Below are 22,197 nucleotides of genomic sequence, written 5' to 3'. Positions count from 1 at the left end.
ATCTTGCTGATGCTTTCTTTTGCTGAGCAGAAACTTTTTAGTTTGATGTAGTCCCATTTGTTTATCTTTTCCTTTATTTCTCTTGCCTTGGGAGATGTATCCGTGAAGATATTGTTACGTGTGATATCTGAAATTTTCCTGCCTATGTTTTCCTCTAGGACTTTTATGGTGTCACTGCTTACATTTAAGTCTTTAATCCATCTTGAGTTTATTCTCGTGTGTGGTGTAAGTTGGTGGTCTAGTTTCATTTTTTTGCACATCCCTGTCCAGTTCTCCCAGCACCATTTGTTAAAGAGGCTCTTCTCACTCCATTTTATGTTCTTTCCTCCTTTATCAAAGATTAGTTGACCATAGAGGCCTGGGTTTATTTCTGGGCTTTCAATTCTGTTCCACTGATCTATATGTCTGTTCTTATGCCAGTACTAGACTGTTTTGATCACAGTGGCTTTGTAGTATTCTTTGATGTCTGGTATCGTGATTCCTCCTGCTGTGTTCTTCTGTTTCAAGATTACTTTTGCTATTCGGGGTCTTTTTTGGTTCCATATGAATTTTTGGAGGATTTTTTCTAGGTCAGTGAAATATGTCATTGGTATTTTAATAGGGATTGCATTGAATCTGTAAATTGCTTTGGGTAGTATGGCCATTTTGATAATGTTGATTCTTCCCATCCAAGAACATGGTATTTGCCTCCATTTATTTGTATCTTCCTTAATTTCTTTCTTCAATGTTGCATAATTTTCAGTGTACAGGTCTTTTATCTCTTTGGTTAAGTTTATTCCTAGGTACTTTATTTTTCTTGTTGCTATAGTAAATGGTATTTTCTTTTTTGCTTCTGTCTCTGAGATTTTATTGTTGGTGTACAGAAATGCCTTAGATTTCTGTATATTTATTTTGTACCCTGCTATTTTGCCAAATTCACTTATTATATCAAGTAGTCTTTTAGTGGAGTTTATAGGGTTTTCTAGGTATACTATCATGTCGTCTGCAAATAGTGATAGTTTTACTTCTTCTTTCCCAATTCGGATGCCTTTTATTTCTTTGTCTTGTCTGATTGCTGTGGCTAGGACTTCCAACACTATGTTGAATAGGAGTGGAGAGAGTGGACAGCCTTGTCTAGTTCCTGATTTCGGGGGGAATGCTTTCAGTTTTTTTCCATTGAGTATGATGTTTGCTTCAGGCTTCTCATATATAGCCTTAATGATGTTAAGGTATGCTCCCTCTATTCCCATTTTGCTGTGTGTTTTCAACATAAATGGGTGTTGTACTTTATCAAATGCTTTTTCTGCATCTATAGATATGATCATGTGACTTTTGTCTTTCATTTTGTTTAGGTGATGTATTATATTTATTGATTTGCGAATATTAAACCATGCTTGCATCCCTGGGATGAATTCCACTTGATCATGATGTATGATCTTTTTGATGTATTGTTGGATCCTGTTTGCCAAAATTTTATTGAGGATTTTAGCATCTATGTTCATCAGTGATATTGGCCTGTAGTTTTCTTTCTTTGCTGTGTCCTGACCTGGTTTTGGGATTAGGGTAATACTGGATTCATAGAAAGAGTTTGGGATTTTTCCCTCTTCTTGGATTTTCTGGAATAGTTTGAGGAGGGTAGGAGTTAGTTCTTCCCTAAATGTTTTGTAAAATTCGCCTGTGAAGCCATCCGGTCCAGGGCTTTTGTGTGCAGGGAGATTTTGGATTACTGTTTCAATTTCCTTCTTTGTTATTGGTCTGTTGAGACTTTCTACTTCTTGATTCAGTTTTGGAAGGTTATATGTTTCTAGAAATCTGTCCATTTCTACTAGGTTGTCAAATTTCTTGCCATAGTGTTGTTTGTAGTAATTTCTTATAATTGTTTGTATTTCTGAGGTATCAGTCGTGATTTCTCCTCTTTCATTTCTGATTTTGTTTATTTGGGTCTTCTCTCTATTTTTCTTAATGAGCCTGGCTAGAGGTTTGTCAATTTTGTTTATTTTTTCAAAGAACCAGTTCCTAGTTTTGGTGATTTTTTGAATTGTTCGTTTCGTTTCTGTGTCGTTTAATTCTGCTTTGATCTTGATGATTTCCTTTCTTCTTTTTGCCCTAGGCTTTGTTTGTTGTTGCTGTTCTAGTTCTTGTAGCTTTATGGTTAGGTTTTTTATTTGAGATTCTTTTATCCTTTTCAGATATGCCTGTATTGCTATGAACTTCCCTCTTAGGACTGCTTTTGCTGCGTCCCATAGGTTTTGGGCTGTTGTGTGTTCATTGTCATTAGTTTCTAGAAATTTCTTGATTTCCTCTTTGATGTCATTGTTAACCCATTCGTTATTTAAGAGCATGTTATTCATTCTCCATGAGTTTGGGTGTCTTTGATTTTTTTCCCTGAGGTTGATTTTTAGTTTCAAGGCATTGTGGTCTGAAAAGATGCTTGATATGATTTCAATTTTCTTGAATTTGTTGAGGCTTGTTTTGTGTCCTATCTTTGAAAATGTCCCATGTGCCTTTGAAAAGAATGTATATTTTGCTTCTTTGGGGTGAAAAGTTCTATATATATCAGTTAGATCCATGTGGTTTAGTGTGTTGTTCAATGCCTGTATATCCTTGGTGTTTCTTTGCTTGGATGATCTGTCTATTGTTGATAATGGAGTGTTGAAGTCCCCTACTATGAGTGTGTTGTTGTTAATATCCTTCTTGTGGTCTTCTAGTATTTGCTTTATGTATTTGGGTGCTCCTATGTTGGGTGCATATATGTTTATCAGTGTTATATCTTCTTGATGAATCGTTCCTTTAAGTATTATGAAATGTCCTTCTTTGTCTCTTTTTATTGCCCTTGCTTTGAAATCCATTTTGTCTGATATGAGGACTGCTACCCCAGCTTTTTTTTCAGGTCCATTTGATTGGAATATTTTTTTATATCCCTTTACTTTCAGTCTATGTAAATCTTTTGTTTTGAGGTGTGTTTCTTGTAGACAGCAAATATGTGGATCCTGTTTTCTTATCCATTCCGTTACCCTATGTCTTTTAGTGGGGGCATTTAATCCATTTACATTTAAGGTTATTATTGACATGTATTTATTCATTTCCCTTTTGTATCTCTGTTCCTCTACTCTTTTTTTGTTTTTTCTCTTCCTTTTTTCTTAGAATATTCCCTTTATCGTCTCTTGCAATGCTGGTTTGGTGGAGATGTATTCTTTTAGTCTTCCTTTGTCTGAGAAACTCCTCATTTCACCTTCTATTTTGAATGAGAGCCTTGCTGGGTAGAGTATTCTTGGTTGTAGGCCTTTGTTTTTCATTGCTTCAAATATTTTTGACCATTTCCTTCTGGCTTGTAATGTTTCTGTTGAGAAATCGGTCGATAGCCTTATTGGAGCTCCCTTGTAAGTTATTTGCTCTTTTTCTCTTGCTGCTTTTAGGATTCTCTCTTTGTCTTGGAATGTTGCCATTTTAACTATGATGTGCCTTGGAGTGGGGTTTTTGGGGGTTCCTCTTGATTGGAACTCTCAGTGCTTCTTGGACTTGCATAGCTTTCTCTCTCATCAGTTTCGGAAAATTTTCTGTCACTATATCTCCTATCAGATTTTCAATTCCATGCTCCTTTTCTTCCCCCTCTCGTATTCCGATGATCCTTAAATTATTTTTTCTAATGCTATCCTGTAATTCCCTTACATCTTGTTCATATTTTTTCAATCTTTTTTCATTTGGCTTCATCATTTGAGAATTATTACCTACATTATCCTCTAACTCACTAATCCGATCCTCTGCTTCGTTTAGTCTGCTTTTGACTGATTCTACTGTGTTTCTCAGTTCAGAGATTGCATTCTTCATTTCTTCCTGGTTTTTGTTGATAGTTTCTATGTCTTTTTTTATGCTGGTGTAGTTCTCTGCAAGTTCCCTGTAATTTTCTTGGAGCTGTTGGTAACTTCCTTGGAGGTTGTCATAGTTGTTTTTGAGGTTTTCGAGCATATTGAGCTTCTTCACCACCATAGTTTTGAATTCCATGTCTGACATTTGGGCTATGTCTATTCCATCTACCTCTCTTTCTGGGGATTCCTCTTTTCTTTTCATTGAGAGGTTGTTTCTGTGTCTTACCATGTTGGAATCCTCTTGTTTGTTTTTGTTATTTGGATTTGTCTGTTTTGCCTTCCCACCTTTGTGGTATGAGATTTTTTATGGTAGATCTGGGGGTTTCAGTGGTGCAGTCTCTTTGATCTCCTGAGCCTGATGTTCTTGGGGGACCTTTTATATCGTTTGTTTATGCTGTCTGGTTATATTTCAGATTTTTTTTTGTTGTTGTTGGTGTTGTTAGGATATTCCTTCTGGCTTGTTGATGGGAGTCACTCTATCCACTTTATCTCAAATTCTTTTGTGGAGATGTCAGTTCAGCCTTCTTGTGTTGTCTTCTTTTTTTGCGTCCACAGCTGGTCTAATGTGATGGGTTAGAGATTCCTATTCCTTGTAGCAGTGGTGTGCGCGAGGTGGCCGGCAAGGCAGCCAAGAGCCCACTTCAGGTCTGCCACACCGCGCTCCAGGAAAGCAGGCCACGCCGCACTTTGGGGAAGCTGGCAAGGTGTTTTGTTTTTTTTTTTTTCACTCAAGCATCAGTGCGCACCCAAGGCAGCTGGGGAACTAAGCTCAGGCCTGCTGCGCCGCGCTCCTAGAAAGCAGGACATGCCAAGCTCCAGGAAAGCCCTCCAGGTGTTTTTTTGGCTCGAACACTGGTTTAGCGCCCAAGGCGGCTGGGGAACTAAGCTCAGGCCTGCCGCACCGCGCTCCTAGAAAGCTGGCCACGGCCGCGCTCCGAGGAAGCCGGCCGCGCTGCACTCAGGGAAAGCCCTTGAGGTGTTTTTTGGCTGGAGTGCAGGTGTGCACCCAAGCGGCTGGGGAGCTAGCCTCAGGACTGCAGCGCCGTGTTCTGGGCGTTGGTCTTTCGCCTCTTAGGGCAGGGCTGCAGACACTTGTGCTCAGTAGAAGTGAGTGTCTGTGAGTCCTGCTGCCCACCGTTCCCGCACCTCCTGAGCGGGCACGCGCAGAGCCTGGGCAAGTGCTCTGCGCTCTGGATTCTGGCCTGGTACTTCAGCCTAGCGCCCACTGGGCTGGCCAGGGGCGACTGCGCACAGTCTTCTGTGTGTCCAGTGGGTCCTCCCTGCGCCCGTTGGGTCACTGATTTTATGTCTGTTGGCGTGTGTCCGAGGGGCACCTGGACACACAGCCCTGCGCACCTGGGCCAGTGAATGAGGGCACTTCCCTATGCGCACCCCCGCGACCCAAGGGGAGGGTTGGGGGGTGGATGAGCGCACCACTGCGCCTGCGCTCCTCAAGAATGGCCTACCACCCCCAAACTTTCCTCCCCTCTCCACCATCCACTAGAGAAAAATATAAAGGAGAATTATGTTCTCACTTGCCCGGCAGCATGCTGTCTCCTGTCCTTCAGCACCAATGCCACTTGGTCGAGTTCGGTCTCTGCCAGTGGGCAGAGATCCGCTCTCCTCCCAACTCCTCTCCCAGGGCAGCCTGTGGTCCCCCAAAATCCTTTGTGCCCTTCCAGCCGCAGCTCGGGCAGCCGCCCCAGTCAGGAATCCCGTTTCGTACCCTTTTTATCCGCTATCCTCCCTAAACAGGTTGTTCCCAGATGGATTTTCTCTAATCCAGCAGTGCCTTGGCTCGACTCCTGCCAGTGTCCAGCTGCTCACTGAGATGTTCTGTCTGCAGTTAGCCCAAACTGCAGAAGAGTTTTGGGAGCCTGAAACCTCAGCCTCTCCTCACTCCTCCACCATCTTCCCTCTCTCTATAGAGTTTTCTATGTCATGTGCAGATAATGACAGTTTTTCTTTCTCTTTCCCAATTTGGATGCCTTTTATTCATTTTTCTTGTCTGATTGCTCTGGCTGGAGCTTCCAAAACTATGTTGAATAGAAGTGAAGAAAGGGGACATCCTTGTCTTGTTCCTGATCTTAGTGGGAAAGCTTTCAGTGTTTGTCCATTGAGTATGATATTGGCTTCAGGTTTCTTGTAGATGACCTTTATTATGTTGAGGTATGCTCCCTCTATTCTTTTGAATTAGTGTTTCAGGTTTCTTTGGATAAATTCCCAGAAGAATAATCTCTGGTTCATAAGGTAGTTGCATTTTTAATTTCTTAGGTAACTCTATACTGCTTTTCACAATGGCTGTACCAACCGGCATTCCCTCCAACAATGCATAAGGGTTCCCCTTTCTCCACATCCTTGCCAAACTTAATGTTTGTTGATTTATTAATGATAGCCATTTTGTAAGATGTGATGTGCTATCTCATTGTGGTTTTACTTTGAATTTCTCTGATGATTAGTGATGTTGAGCATATTTTTATGTGTCTATTGGCCATCTGTATGTCCTCTTTGGAGAAGTATCTATTCAGTTCCTTGTTCAGAGCATTACTAACTGAAATGTTAGTCAGAGAAAGACAAGTATCATAACATTTCACTCATATGAGGAAGCTAATGAACAGAAACAGACTCACAGATAAAGAGCAGACTGATTACCTGGGGGTTGGGGCTGGGGTGGTGGAGGGACTGAAAAAAAAAAAAGAGAAAGAACTCATGAACAGGAACAACAACACGGTGATTGCAGGGATTAGCAGTGTGGGTGCAGGTGGAAGAGGGTATGCGAGGATAAATAGTGCTGGGAAAAAATTAAATCAAATCTTTTAAAATGATGTTCTTGTAAATCACCTCTTAATTCTTCCTCAATTTCTTTTATTTTTAAGGCATTAATTTTATTTTTTAAGCTTATTTTAATTTATTCATTTATTTTTCTATAACAGTTGTCCCACATTTTCCCCTATTGCTCTGCCCCCACCCACTTACCCCTTGTTCCATAGTCCATCCCCACCCTATTACCCCATTGTCCATGTCCATGGGTCATTTATACTAGTTTCCTGACTTGTGATACTTGTGATTGATTTGTTTCAGTAATTTTTAGAATTAATATATTGTGGTAAAAAAAAAGTCACCTTTCTAATTGTGTAGATATACATATATGCACACACAAACATATATAAACATATGTAAATAAATTATATATGGTGAGAGAGAGAGATAGGTCTGTCCAGAAAAAATCCAGCCATTGTTAATATAACATGAATTTTGCACAGCATCAATGTAACCTGGCATCTAAGGAAAGTGGACTGGAATACTCATGTGTGAACAATGATGACTTCACCATACTACTCAATGGAGGCAGTAGATGCTGTTGACTGAGCATGTGTACTGTGTGGCTGTTGCATTCAAAATGGCTGAGTAGAACAATGAATTTGCATCAGATTTTGTGTTAAACTTTAATTTTCTTCCACAGAAACTATTCAGGTGATTCAGAAGGCTATAGCTGTGGGCAACTGGTGATTGGCAGCTTCATCATTTGGCAAAACATCAAATAACCCATGTTATTCAGCCCCCCTCTAATCCAGATTTGGCGCCCTATGACTTCTGGCTTTTTCCAAAACTAAAATCGCCTTTGAGAGGGAAGAGATTTCAGATGGTTAATGAGATTCCAGAAAACGCAATGGGAAGTTGATAGTGACTGGGAGAACTGTGTGAGGTCCCAAGGTGTCTACTTTGAAGGGAAATGAGGTGTCATTGTCTTATGTACAATATTTCTTGTATCTTGTATTATATTCAATAAATGACTATTTTTAATAGTACCTGGCTGGGTACTTTCTGGACAGACCACACATGTGCGCATGCACCCATATGCACAGTATATACAGTAGTCCGTCTCTATATTGTAGTTCACTTATCATGGCCTCATTGTATCTCAGGATTTTAAAAAATATTATATTAAATTATTTATTGCGGATTTTTTGCTATATCGCGGGATTTTGTGATACTATGTATGTATTTATATGCATAGTATTTATAATTTTAATGATTTTTGCCTAAACTTTTTCAAAAAATATATTAAAAATATAATAAATTATTCTAACATTAAAAGAATATTAAATCAAAATAAAATACTGCACACTGTTTACAGTATGTATTTTTTTGTGTGGACAAACACATAATTACGCTGAAAATGAGATGTATGCTCAAGCTCATTTGCCTACGTGAGATTGTACACGGCATACAATTGGCTGATTGATGAAAGGCGACCAACCAGAGCATTGTCTTGTGTATCCTGGATGCTGATTGGCTCAGTAACCATATCATCAGCCTGTCTGCTATACCACACTGTGCGCATACATTCTGCATCTTGCCTTGTCCACTTCACTCCTACCTCTGATTACTGTGCATAGTTTTGCTCTGCGGTGTTGTGTTTTGTGAAAATTTCCTTAAAGACTGAATTTATTGCAAGCTCTACAATGCCACCCAAACGTTCTGTATCTTCTAAGGATTCTGGCAGTGAACCCAAGTACCAGAGGAAGATGCTTACCATAAAAGAGAAGGTGGAACTTCTCAACATGTTGAAGAAAGGGAGAAGCTATGCATCTGTTGGCCGCCATTATGGGATCAATGAGTCCACAGTTCGCTATATAAAGAAAGATGGGAAGAATATCAGGTCTACGGCATCAGTGTTTCAACAAAACAGCAAAGAGGGTGGTTAATTCCCACAATAAGATCATTGTGAAGATGGAGTCTGCATTAGCTGTGTGGATAAACATTGCAGAAAAAAGAATATCTCGCTGGATACAAACACCATCCGGATGAAGGCCAAGCAACTTTATGATTGTTTTGTAGCAAAAAGGGATGATCACGACGGTGATGAGAATGAAGAAGAGGACGACGATGACGACGCTGAAGCAGGACCTTCGAGTGCTTCTCCAACCAGACCAACCCCATTCAGTGCCAGTAAGGACTGGTTTGACAAATTTCAGAAATGCTTTGGACTCAAGAGCGTTCCTCTGCACAGAGAGGCTGCCTCTGCAAATAAAGCTGGAGCCAAGGAGTACGTGAACAACACATTCAAAGACATCATCAAGGAAGGAGGCTATAAGCCTGAACAAGTTTTCAACATGGATGAAATGGGCTTATTCCAGAAACGGATGCCATCTCGCACTTTCATTATGAAGGAAGAAGCAAAAGCCCCTGGTTTCAAGGCCCCAAAAGATAGGGTAACTTTAATCATGTGTGGGAATACTGCAGGCTTTATGATAAAGTCAGGGCTTATTTATAAGTCTAAGAACCCAAGGGGCCTAAAAAACAAAAATAAGAATGTGTTACCTGTGTACTGTATGCACAACCCTAAGGCTTGAATCATGAAACTCCTCATGACTGATTGGTTTCATCAATGTTTTATCTTGGAGGTTAAGGTTTATCTGGCAGGAAAAGGCCTTGATTTCAAAGTGCTTCTGATAATGGGCAATGCTGGAAGCCATGCTGTCGACCTGATGTATGATGGCATACAGATAGACTTCCTGCTGCCGAACACCACATCACTCTTTCAGCCAATGGATCAAGGCTTTATTCACGCTTTTAAGGTGCTTTACACCTGAAATGCCCTGCAAAACCTTGTTGAAGCTATGGACTCGGATGAAGACTTCTCGCTAAAGACGTACTGGCATGAGTATTCAATTGCATCGTGTTTCCAAAATATTCAAAAGACCATAAAGGAGAAAAAGAGTGAGACTTTGAATGCCAGCTGGAAAAGATTGTGGCCAGAAGTGGTTCATGATTACAAGGAATTCTCTCCTGATGAAATCCATTACTGTGCGGTGGATAAGGCCATGAAGCTCGCAAAAATACTGGGAGGGGAGGGCTTCAGTGACATGATTACTGAAGATGTAAATACCCTGATCAATGTGCACTCTCAACTGTTGATGGGCAAAAACCTGGAGGAGCTGACTAAGTCAGCAAGTGAAGAAGAGGATGAGGAACAAGACGAACAATGGGTTGAAGAAGAGGAGGAGGTTGGCCTAACACTTGATCATCTTCCAACCATGGTCAGAATGGCCAAAGAACTTCAACAAGTGGCTGAAGAATGGGACCCCTATATAGTTCATTTGTTGCAGTTTGCAAATTCAATTGACAATGCCATGTCAGTTTACAAAAACTTTCTCAATCAGATGAAGAAGCAGTGCCAACAACTCCCCATAACTATGTTCATCACTCGAACAAAGAGGTCGGTTATGCCTATGCCTTTAGCAGAAATAGAAGTTACGAACGAGGCTGAAGATATTACTGCACCACCTGAAGAAGTGCCTGATGAAGTGGTGCCTTTAGAAGAGCTGTAATGCTCTTCTTTGCTGTGCAGTACATTCATCTAATCTTCATCACCTTCATCGTCATCAGTACTGCACAGCTAATTCATCATCTTCATCATTCAAGTTGTAGTATACTTCACTGGTGAGTACCCATATAAAATTTTACAGTACTGTATACATATGTTGTTAAAGTTACGTAGGTTTAATAGTGTAGAATATGTTTAAGAACATAAGTAGTTTATAAAAGTGTGGAAAAGGTTAATAAGGAAGTGGGAAAGGTTAATAAGGGACTGGGAACAGTTTATATGTGTGTGGGAAGGGTTTATAAGGCCTTAAAATATATATAAATACTAAAATAAATGTAAGATTCCCACATCATGGATTTTCACCTATTGCGGGGGGTCTAGAATGTAATACCTGTGATAAGTGAGGAAATACTGTATACCAATTTTTTAGATATTTGAAGGAATATTTAGTTTTTGTAAGATAGAAAATTATAGCGTATGGAGATTTAACCAAGCTCACAGTTTTATCTGTCCTACATGTCAAAATCATGAGTTGTGTTCTAGTTTTACACAAAAATGTAGAAGGATTCTGATGTCACCTTTATTGCTTCTCCCATAGCTTCTGTATTTGTTCCTTCTGGTATTTTCTTATTGCATCTTCTGGATCTGGAATTCACATTTATTAATTCTAAAATGATTTCTCATTGACTCAGTTTTTTGAATTTTTACTACTTGAAGTATATCATTCATAAAAATTACTTTTCATATGAAAACAACCATTCTGAATCTAATTGCTCCTTTTTGAGAGATACATTACTGTAAATTTTTTTAGAATTAAAATTAGAAATTAAAGTTTTCTCTTTTCTGGAAAGAAAATACATCACTCGTGTATTTTGTATTTGACAACTCTAATATTTTCAGTCATCTGGTTTTAAGTATATTGTTTTCAATGACACACATTATCCATGCTTCATCACGTGCTTGATTTTTTATTGCAAATTCAAATCTTAAAATCTTAACTTCTGATAATGTTACTGTTCTAAATTGGGTTGCTTAGTGTTTTATAACATAATTTTAATTATTTATTATTTTGTATGTACGTATTTTAAAATTTTTTTATTCTATTACAGTTGTCCCAATTTTCCCCCTATTGCTTTCCACTGCCCCACCCACCCCACACTTTTTTTTTTTTAAGAATGCTGGCTGATACCTTTATTGCTTTGGGGGAGAGGGGGTGCTCAGGAGCTCTTGGTGGGATGGCCCGCTTCCTCTTCACCATCACGGGCTTCTGGCTGCGCAGGATGGTACTGGCCTTGCGGATGGCGGCCATGCACAGATCTGCACGGTACTTGTTCTTGCGGATCATGTGCTGGATGCTGCTCAGGGTGGCCCGGGCATTCTTGTTGAGGGTGGTCCGCATGTAGGAGGTGGCTGGCTCTCGTTCGCTGTATCTCTGCTTCATGATGACCACCATGCCTTTGCCATCGGCTGCTGGCTCCACGCCCACCATCTTGCGGTGTATCAGCTCGTTATAGTGAAAGGAGTTATGGGCCTTCAGGTTATTGGGTTTGGTGCTGTACGTCTGCTTGTTCCTCTTGATCAGGAAGTTGGAACGGATGACCATCCATTGCAGGTGGGCAGACATGGTGTCAGCTGTGGGAAAAGGGGCCTCCTCTCGCTGCGGCAGCCTGAGATGGAAAGAGCCCACCCCGCACTCTTACAGTCAATCTCAACCTTGTCGTCCACGTCAATGGGTCATTTATACTAGTTCCTTGAGTAGATGCTTTCCTTTCTTTCCCCTTTTACCCTCTCCCCCTGCCCCTCTAGTTCTATTTTACTCATTTATTTGTTTTGTTCATTAGGTTCATCCTATAGCTGAATTCATATGGTATTTGTCCTCTGCTGTCTGGCTTATTTCATTTAGCATAATACTCTATATTTCCATCCATGTTGTTGCAAAAGATAGGAGTTCCTTCTTTCTTTCTTCTGCATAGTATTCCATTGTGTACATGTACAACTTTTTTTTGATCCACTCATCTACTGATGAGCACATAGGCTGTGTAAATAATGCTGTTATGGACATGGGTGCATAGGTTCTTTTGAATTGGTGTTTCAGGATGCTTTGGGTATAATCCCATTTGTAGTTTTTTGAGGAAATTCCATACTGTTTTCCACAGTGGCTGTACCAGTTTGCGTTCCTACCAATGGTGCACTAAGGTTCCAGTTTCTCTGCATCCTCACCAGCACTTGTTTGTTAATTTGTTGATGATGGCCATTCTGACCAATGTGAGGTGGTACCTCATTGTGGTTTTAATTTGCATCTCTCTGATGGCTAGTGATGTTGAGCATCCTTTCATATGCTTATGGGCCACTGGTATGTCCTCCTTGGAGAAGTGTCCAAGTCCTTTGCCCTATTTTTAGACTCCTTCTTCTTCTGTTCCAGACTCTGCTATATCTGTTAACACCAACTTATGTAATTTGGAGGATATTTACCCCATAGGAACTTTGAAGAATCAACAACTTTGCTTTCTCCTTCTTTATAGAGAAAAAAATAGATTAAATACTTTTTCATTCCTTTAATCTTCAACATGGAGTCTTTTCTTTCACATTTGATATTTTGATCTTGCCCTTGGAATTTTTTTCAGTTATGCTTGGATAGTACCTTGATGACCCAATCCTACCTTCTCTCTCAACATAATTTGCTTAATTGAGCTTCCCTCTTTCCCCAAAATGAACTGACCCCAAAGCTTAGTATTCTTCCTTCTTTTTTTACTTATCGTCTGCAACCAAGTCTCTATCTTTACATGTTTTACCACTTCAAAGGAATTTTTCCCTTATGTTAGCCTCAGTCTGGTAGAGAGGGGAAAAAAATCAGTTTTTCTATCTAGGAGCTAAGCCACAATATAGGACTATACATATCACCCTTCAATATGTAGAGTTCACTTATTCTCTCTATGCTTGAGTCAGTCATTTTTCTCTGTATTCTTCTGCCTGGTGTCCCTGACTCTAGAACCATTTGGCTCTATTGTTTTGAGAATAATTTTTCAACCTCTCTAAGGTAGAGCAGTGATTTTGTCTTTGCTAGTTTATACCCTTTTAAAAACTCTCACATTAGTTTGATTTTAGATGGGATCAGAGATAAATTAATCTATTTATTATAACATATTTAAGCTCAATTTCTTATCTTTGTTTTCCTTTTTGCTCACTATACTTCTTATCCAATCACGCTAGACAGGCTCTTTCATCTAATATTTACCTTCTCATTGTTTGTTCTTATTTTATTAATTCATGTATTATTCAAAATAATTTTAGGTAATTACTTTTTAAATTATACAATACATTCTATAGTACAAGTTTTTAAAGTACTAAAGGATATATATTGAAAAGTAATTAAACTTTTCTTTACCATTTTCCCTCAGGCTGGCCTGTAGTGTGTAGGTTCTTGACATCTTGTAGGAAAGATTTCACAATGTAAGTTCAGGTCATATTGAGAGTACATTTATTAAAGCTGGGGACAGTGAAATAAAGGAAGGACTTGTGGTAGAAGAAGTAACAGGAGAGAGCCTAGGTGGTGTGCTGCTTTGGCTACATAGAAAAGTTATAGGAAAGGAGTGAGCCAAGGCAGGGCTGCTTTTAGCTTACTGGAAAGTCAGAGGAAAAAGGGGGCTTTGGAGACAGGACCATAGGGTAAGCCTAGGTTGAGCTGCTGCTGCCTGCTGCTTCTCAGGCTGCCAGTCTCATGGGGACCTTTAGAGTTTAGGAGAAAGTAAAAAGTTCATGCCCAGGAAGCGGTATGGGATAATCTAGTGAGCCTGCACTGAGTCTTTGCTCTGAGGGCTTTTTATCATTTTATTTTTCTGTGGGGAAGAATCTTAGAAGAGGGTTTCAGCAGATTATCAGTTTTCCAGGTGTATTTTTAATATGCTGATGTGTCAGAATGAACATATAGGGGAGTTTGGGATTAATCTTTAGTCTGCTGTATTGTTTTACTTTTTTCTTGGGTCTGTCTGGCTTTTAATTGGGGTTTTTGTTATTTAGCTGGAGGAAATGACATTAATTGGGTCTCTGTTCTCTATTTTCCCAGACCAGGGTGATTTAAGATATGTATTCATTGGTGAGGGAGGAGAGGTTTAAACCATTCACTCTCTAATGTCCTTGGTTAAAGGAGATAAGGCCATGTGATTTACCAGCAGGCTGTAAGTTGCTCAAACTGTTTGACCTTGTTTAACTTTCTTGTCTCAGTTTCCCCATTCCACTTGCCCAGGAATTTTCCTAGCTTCTTACTAACATGTCACAGTGGGAAACCCTAGCATCATTTTCCTTTGAGCTATTACTTGTATTTTCAAACATTCTTATTGCAACCACTTTAAGTTATTAGGTTATCCTATGATAATTGTCATCTTTGCTGTTGAATGTTCTTTTTAAAAATTTTAAAAATTATTATTCTATTACAGTTGCCCCAATTTACCCCATTGCTCTAAGAATGTAATATGCAGTTTATCCTTAGATTTCTAGGGTTGCCATAACAAAGTACTGCAAACTGGGTGCCTTAGAATAAAAGAAATTTATTCTCCCAGTTCTGAAGACTAGAAACACTAAATAAAGGTGTTTGAGGGTTATGCTCCATTGAAACCTACAGACGGACCCTTCCTTGCCTCTTTGAGCTTCTGATAGCCCCAGACACTTTCTGGCTTGTGACAGCATAGCTCCAGTTTGTCTTCACCTTCAAAAGGCATTCTTCCTGTGCTTCTGTTTCTTCAGGTGTTATTCCTTTTATAAGAAACCAGTCGTATTAGATTAGGAGTTACCCTAATCAGCTATGACTTTATCTTAACTTATTACATCTGCAATAACCATATTTCTAAATTACTTCCCATCTAAGATTCTAGGAGGTTAGCACCTCAACACATACTTTTTGATGGGGGAGTGTTACAGAACCCCTGGGCTGCTCCAGTTGAAAACAAACCCACGGGCTCTTTAGTTAGGGGCCCGATTGCCCGCCGCCAAAATTATAACTCTCAATACCAGAGTTTGGTGAAAAGAAAAAGAATTGTTTATTTAACAGTTATATAGATTTAGTTATTTGCGGATTTCTGTTGTTAAGTCTTATGCTCTTTAAAATACCCACAAACACATATCCTTGCCTCCCCCCCTTCCAAACCAGGCTAGTTTTAGGAAAGTCAGAGAAACTGTTTCCCTACTTTCCAAACACAGTTCAGCTTTACCAGCAGCTGCCAATCATTCAATCTGATTGGGGAGGTCCTTTCTGTGCTGTGGTGCCCTCCAGCTCTCAATGCAGAACCACCTGGATTCTCAGCCTCCTTGCAAACTGCCTTCTTCCTGCAAACCGCGTGGATCTTCTCTCCTTCTCAAAACTGCATGGCGAGAGCCTCTTAAAGCAGCCTGGAGACCCCTTCACCAAGCCACGTGGAGGGAGCACACGAGAGAGCGAGAGAGCGAGAGCGAGCGCGAGCGCACGAGTGAGAGAGAGTCAGAGCGCCAGAGCCAGAGCGCGAGAGCCCGAGCGTGCCAGAGAGCGAGAGTCTCAGAGTGAGAGCACGAGCGAGAGCCAGACAGAGTCTGAGCTAAAATGTCTGCAGCTACTTATATATCCCTGACTGCGTCATCTGATGCAGTGGGCGTTGCAAACAGTTCTGACCATTCACAGACCCTTACGTAGGCTCTGTGTGCTTTCTCCATACTGTCCCCTGGTTCAAGACTCCTCCCATCTGCCTGAGGCTTTGGATGCATTAAAGCCAGTTGCATAAGAAAGACACTAGCCACCAGCCTCAGGCATGTGGAGGCATTCTAAAAGCTGCTTCCTTCTCCCCATCCCCCAGCTGCAAGCTCTGGGGATTTTTGGACTCCCCTGTTTCTGTAACAGGAGGGGTACATAGTTCAGCCCATTGTGTGAGAAATGCTCACAATAAAAACTGGGACACAGGACTTGAGCAGTAAAGCGAGGCCTTTATTCACGAGTCTGCAGAGCCAGGCGCACCCTCACAGCCAGGAGAATGTGCGCACCAAGTAGACAAAGAAACCTGGTTTTATAGTCTTAGCTTCCCCACTCTGAAATTGCCCTGAAAGTGATTATCTTGCCCACCCTAAAATCGCCACCCTAAAGTGATTAGCTTCCCCACCCTGAAATTGCCACCCTAAAGTGATTAGCTTCCCCTCCCTAACTCGATTAACTCCCCCTCCCCTCTCCTTCTTCCCTGTTTCTCCATTACTGGTTACTCGGGAGTTACAGTCTAACACGGTTATCTAAATGCCCCTATTGTGATTTGTAAATATGCTAATGCTGTCAACTCCCTTCTCAGAGATCTTTTAATTACATTTGCCCTTAAGACCCTTTAATTACATTTGCCCTTTGTTACTAATGACTTTCTCCTGATTTGGGAGTCACTATGTCCTTGTTTCTAACACATGGCACTTTTTTATTTGTTCAAATCTGTGTGTGCATTTTAAAGTTTTCTTATTATTTTGGGACATTTAGTTACATTTATTACCATATTTTTCATATTTGTATTGTATTTGTAAGTGTAGTCTTCTGTTACTGCCCTGGCTGGTTTAGCTCAGTGGATTGAGCGTCGGCCTGCGAGCTAAGTGTCGCTGGTTCGATCTTCCAGTCAGGGTACATCAGAGAAGGAAAACTCTGACTCCAAAAAACCTCCGCTGCCTTGCGGCATACCTCTTCAGGGGAAAGGCTAAGGGAGTAAACCCCGACAGAAAATCCGGAGCCGGAGTCCCTAAGGCGGTTTGACGTTGTAGTCAACACCGGCAACTCCTGCGGCGCACCTGAACCCAAGCTGTATCGACTCCGTCTTTCCCTTGGACCCTTCAGCTGCGAAGAGAGGGGGGGTCTGCTGCATGGGCAACAGCAGACCCTCCATATTACCCTGCCCAGGCTCTGTAGCTTCAGCGTCATCACAAGATGTCGATTCAACACGGGAGGAGACAGATACCATGTCACTCCCGAGTCGGACTGCACAGCCATTCTCGGCGGTGCAGATAGACTCTTAAGAAGCTACACCATCGTCTCTCGAGACGGACGGCTGCCGACGACGACGACGAGTCTTCTGTTACATTTTAATAAATAGTTGTTTGTTTATATGAAGGTTATTAAAACTGAATATTTGTTATATATAGTAAATTTAATGAGTTTTTTAAATAATTATCAATTAGCTCTGAAAATAGTAAAAATAAAAGTTACAGGCTTATGTGAACTCTTCAAAAGTTAAAATAATCTTCAAACTTATTTTTATTATTGTCATTTTAATGGGAGCTATTTAATTATTAAAAATTTTAATTGAGTTTATTGGGTTGATATTGATTGACAAAAACATACAGGCCTTAAGTGTACATCTCAGCAAAACATTATCTGCCTACTGCGTCATATGACAATTGCCCAAAATAAAATATCTTTTTGTCCACATTTATCCCCCTTTTGCCCTTTTTCACCTTCCCCCACCTCCTTTCCCTTTGGCAATCACCAAAGGGGTTTTCTGTTTATATGTGTTTTATAAATATTTTGCTTAATCTCTTCACCTTTTTTTTCACCCAGTGCTCCAACCCCACTCCCTTCTCATGCTGTCAGTCTGTTCTATGCATCTATGCTTCTGTTTCTATTTTGTTTGCTAAATTATGTTGTTCATTAGATTCCACATATAAGTGAGGTCATATGGTATTTGTCTTTCTCTGACTGGCTGATTTCACTTAGCATAATATTATCCAGGTCAATCCATGCTATTGCAAAAGACAAGGCTTCCTTTTTTTTTTTTTTTAAGGCAGAGTAGTATTAAGTTGAATAAATGAGCCACAGCTTTTTTATCCACTCACCCACTGATGGGCACTAGAGCTGTTTCCATATCTTAGTTATTATAAATAATACTGCAATTAACATAGGGGTACATATATTCTTTCAATTTTCCAGCTTTGTATACTTTTTATTTCTTTACTTAATGCACTATTAAATGCTGTAATAATAATGGAATAGTACTCATCTTCTTCCTGACTTTAGTGTGTATGTTTTGGGAATTTTCCCATTAAGTATGGTGGTTTTGTTTAAGTTGTACTATACTTTATTTAAGTTAAATAAAGTGTTCATCTAGTCCCATTTTATAAAGATTTTTTAATGGAAAATAGATGCTGAGTTTTACCATCTCTTTAATATCTTTGGAAATGATTACTTAGTTTTTTACTTTTGGCCAATTTACTTATAGTAAATGATTTTTTTCCAATATTGAAACATGCTTATATTCCAGAAAAAAATCTACTCATGTATGATGTATCTTATATTTAATGTGCTTCTGAGTCCCTTTATTTTTCTTCCAGGTAATTTTGATATTTTATGTAGAATATTTGCGTTGATATTCCTGAGTGAAATTGGTGTATAATTTTCTTGTTTTTGGTTGTCATCTTTATCAAGTTTTGGTGTTAATATTGTTTGTTTCACACACACAAAGAAAATTGGAAATTCTACTCTTTTGTAACACTTTTCACAACATTAGTGTTGTCCCTTAAATATTTGTTAAAATTCCATGTGAATCTCTCTATTTGTTCTGTTTTTAGGGGATTTCTTTTTATATTATTCTGTTTATTTTATAGATATTGTCTACTAGGTTTTCTATGTATTATAGACTCATTTTGGTCATTTACATTTTCCAGAAAATTATTTATGTCAAACAGTTTATAATAATGTATTTCAATAGAGTTCTGCAAAATTTATGATTTTAACTTCCTGTCTGTTTTTTCTTCATTATTATTTCTTCTTAATTTATTTATAAATTCTGCATTCTCTTTTACTTATTCAACAGTTTATCCGCTTTCTCTCAGATCCTATTTAAAAGCAATCAAAGCTAGTTGTATTCATAAATGTCTGCCTCTACTCATATTTACTTTCCTCAAATTTTCTAAAACTTAGGAAATAGGTATGTGTACCTGGAATTTGCTTAATAATGAGAAACTAGGCTGTAAGCTATGAATCAATCCTATAATAGCATATTTTTGAAATCTTCTTTATAATATTGGAAAAATTTATAAATAATATTTATTTACAATCTGTTTTAGGAGAAATGTGGAGAATTGATGGTCATCAGAACACACAGGACAGACTCGTGACACAACTTGAAGATAAGTTTATAAAAACACTGACTGAAGAAAAATTCAGTAAATGTCATAAGAAAAGTTCTTATGCATTTTCTCCAAACTCAGACTTTTTTTCTTCTAGTAACAACCTTTATGAATATAACTTATTCGGAAAATGTTTAGAACATAATTTTGAATGTCATAATAATGAGAGAATCATTATAAGAAAGGAACACTGTGAATATAATGAACCTATGAAGTCATCTGGCAATAGCTCATCACATCTTGTAGTAACCCCCTTTAAGTGTAATTATTGTGGAAAAGGATTTAGTCAAACCTTGGATTTCATCAGACACCTGATGATTCATACTGGAGAGAAATGCTATAAATGTAAAAAATGTAGAAAAGCCTTTAGCCATAATGAAGAACTCCTAAAACATCAGAAAATTCACAGTAGGGAAGAATCTTATGAATGTAGTAAGTGTGAGAAATCTTTAATTAAAGTGTCAAATCTCATTAGACATCAACAAATTAATACTGGGGAGAAACCCTATGCATGTAAAGAATGTGGAAAATTCTTCAGTCAGAAATCAAATCTCATTGATCATGAAAAAAGTCACACTGGAGAGAAATCATATGAATGTGATGCATGCAGAAAAGCATTTAGCCAGAAGAAAAGCCTCATTGCACATCAGAAAGTTCATACTGGGGAGAAACCTTATGCATGTGATGAATGTGGTAAAGCTTTTCCTCGAATTGCATCCCTCGCTCTTCATATGAGAAGTCATACAGGAGAAAAACCTTATAAATGTGATAAATGTGGAAAAGCCTTCTCTCAATTTTCCATGCTTATTATACATATGAGAATTCACACAGGTGAGAAACCCTATGAATGTAATAAATGTGGAAAATCTTTCTCTCAAAGATCAGCTCTTACTGTACATATGAGAAGTCATACTGGTGAAAAGCCCTATGAATGTAAGGAATGCAGAAAAGCCTTCAGCCACAAGAAAAATTTTATTACACACCAAAAGATTCATACTAGAGAGAAACCTTATGCATGTAATGAATGTGGGAAAGCATTTATTCAGATGTCAAATCTTGTTAGACACCAGAGAATTCACACTGGAGAAAAACCTTATATATGTAAGGAATGTGGCAAAGCCTTTAGCCAGAAATCAAATCTCATTGCTCATGAAAAAATTCATTCAGGAGAGAAACCCTATGAATGTAATGAATGTGGTAAAGCCTTCAGCCAAAAGCAAAACTTTATTACACATCAGAAAGTTCACACTGGAGAGAAGCCTTATGATTGTAATAAATGTGGTAAAGCATTCTCTCAAATTGCATCCCTTACTCTTCATCTGAGAAGTCACACAGGGGAAAAGCCCTATGAATGTGATAAATGTGGAAAATCCTTCTCTCAGTGCTCACTGCTTAATTTACATATGAGAAGTCATACAGGTGAGAAGCCTTATGTATGTAATGAATGTGGAAAAGCTTTTTCTCAAAGAACTTCCCTTATTGTGCATATGAGAGGTCATACCGGTGAGAAACCCTATGAATGTAATAAATGTGGAAAAGCTTTTTCTCAAAGCTCATCCCTTACTATACATATACGAGGTCATACAGGTGAGAAACCCTTTGATTGTAGTAAATGTGGAAAAGCCTTCTCTCAAGTCTCATCTCTTACACTTCATATGAGAAAACATACAGGTGAGAAACCTTATCATTGTAATGAGTGCAGTAAGGCTTTCAGTCAAAAGTCACATCTTATTAGACACCAGAAAATACATACTCATTAGAAATAGAAACTCTATGAATGTTGTGAATATGGAAAAACCTTCAGAAGGAATCAGCACCTCCTTACATATTACAAAACTGATTCTGGAACAGAAAACTATGAGTATGGGAAAGCTTTTGAAGAAGTCACACATTTATGAAACATGATAATTCTTACCAAGGTTACAAATTGTATAATGAAAAAGCTGATTATCAAAAAGTTTTGGTAGACATCTTATTTATTGACATTTATTCATCATTCTCATTAAAGCCTGAAATAAGATATCTTCTGTCAGCTCATCAACATGACACTTGTACTCCTAGCCAATGCATTATCAAGAAAAAAGATTGGGGAAAAAAGAAGCTATAAAAATAACCTTTTATATGAGAAATAATTAGAAAATGTATTGATATAAAATATCTAGGAATAGACACAACAATGGACATTATATTTCATATATTTGTATCTATATATATACATATATACATATACATGCATGCATACCTACATACATATATATATTACATATAATCTCATTTTGAAGAACATAAAAGAACACTTAAAAAATTTAGAAAAGTAGCCCTGGCTGGTGTGGCTCAGTGGATTGGATGCCAGTCTGAACCAAAGGGTCACCGGTTTGATTCGCAGTCAGGGCACATGCAGGCCAGGTCCCCAGTTAGGGGCATGTGAGAGGCAACCACACATTGGTGTATCTCTTCCTTTCTTTCTCCCCTTCTTCCCCTCTCTCTAAAAATAAATAAATAAAATCTTTTTGAAAAATTGAGAAAAATAAGATTGAAAAGACTTGGCATTATAAAAAGTTTTTTTTCCCCTCACAAATCTCTAAGGTACTTCTAAAGTACTTTTACTCAAAATTTTCATTAGCTATAATTTAAGAATTTTACAAGCTAACCTGAAATTCTATATTGGAATGTAAAGTACTACAAATAGCTGAAGAAAATGTGAAAGAAAAAGAGACAGCAATTTACTAGATATCACATACTTTATTTAAAACTGCATCATTTAGACAACATGTTCTTGATGAGTAAATCAGTAGGAACAAATTGAGGATTGAAGGAAAGAGATATGTGGACTTTGTGTATGACAATACTATGGAAATCATTGGAGAAAGGATGGCCTATTTGATAAACAGAAGATTCATATTAACAAAA

General features: G+C 38.6%; 1 protein-coding gene and 1 pseudogene across 1 annotated transcript in view; one reads left to right on the top strand and one right to left on the bottom strand.

Moving 5' to 3' along the window:
• ZNF569 (zinc finger protein 569) overlaps positions 1-21,101 on the top strand; it is an 80,297-nt gene extending 59,196 nt beyond the window's left edge. Inside the window, exons 4-5 of the mRNA XM_090260703.1 lie at positions 5,252-5,257; positions 19,225-21,101. Coding sequence (XP_090116829.1) covers positions 5,252-5,257; positions 19,225-21,047 — 1,829 coding nt within the window. The 3' untranslated portion in view covers positions 21,048-21,101. The remainder of the gene's footprint in view (positions 1-5,251; positions 5,258-19,224) is intronic.
• Positions 8,452-11,800, bottom strand: LOC149994584 (large ribosomal subunit protein eL28 pseudogene; annotated as a pseudogene).
• Positions 21,102-22,197: the final 1,096 nt, after the last annotated feature.

This window comes from Furipterus horrens, unplaced genomic scaffold (assembly GCF_987537825.1).
Source record: "Furipterus horrens unplaced genomic scaffold, mFurHor1.1.pri manual_scaffold_13, whole genome shotgun sequence".
Lineage (NCBI taxonomy): Eukaryota > Metazoa > Chordata > Mammalia > Chiroptera > Furipteridae > Furipterus > Furipterus horrens.
This window is presented reverse-complemented; position numbering and strand designations above follow the sequence as displayed.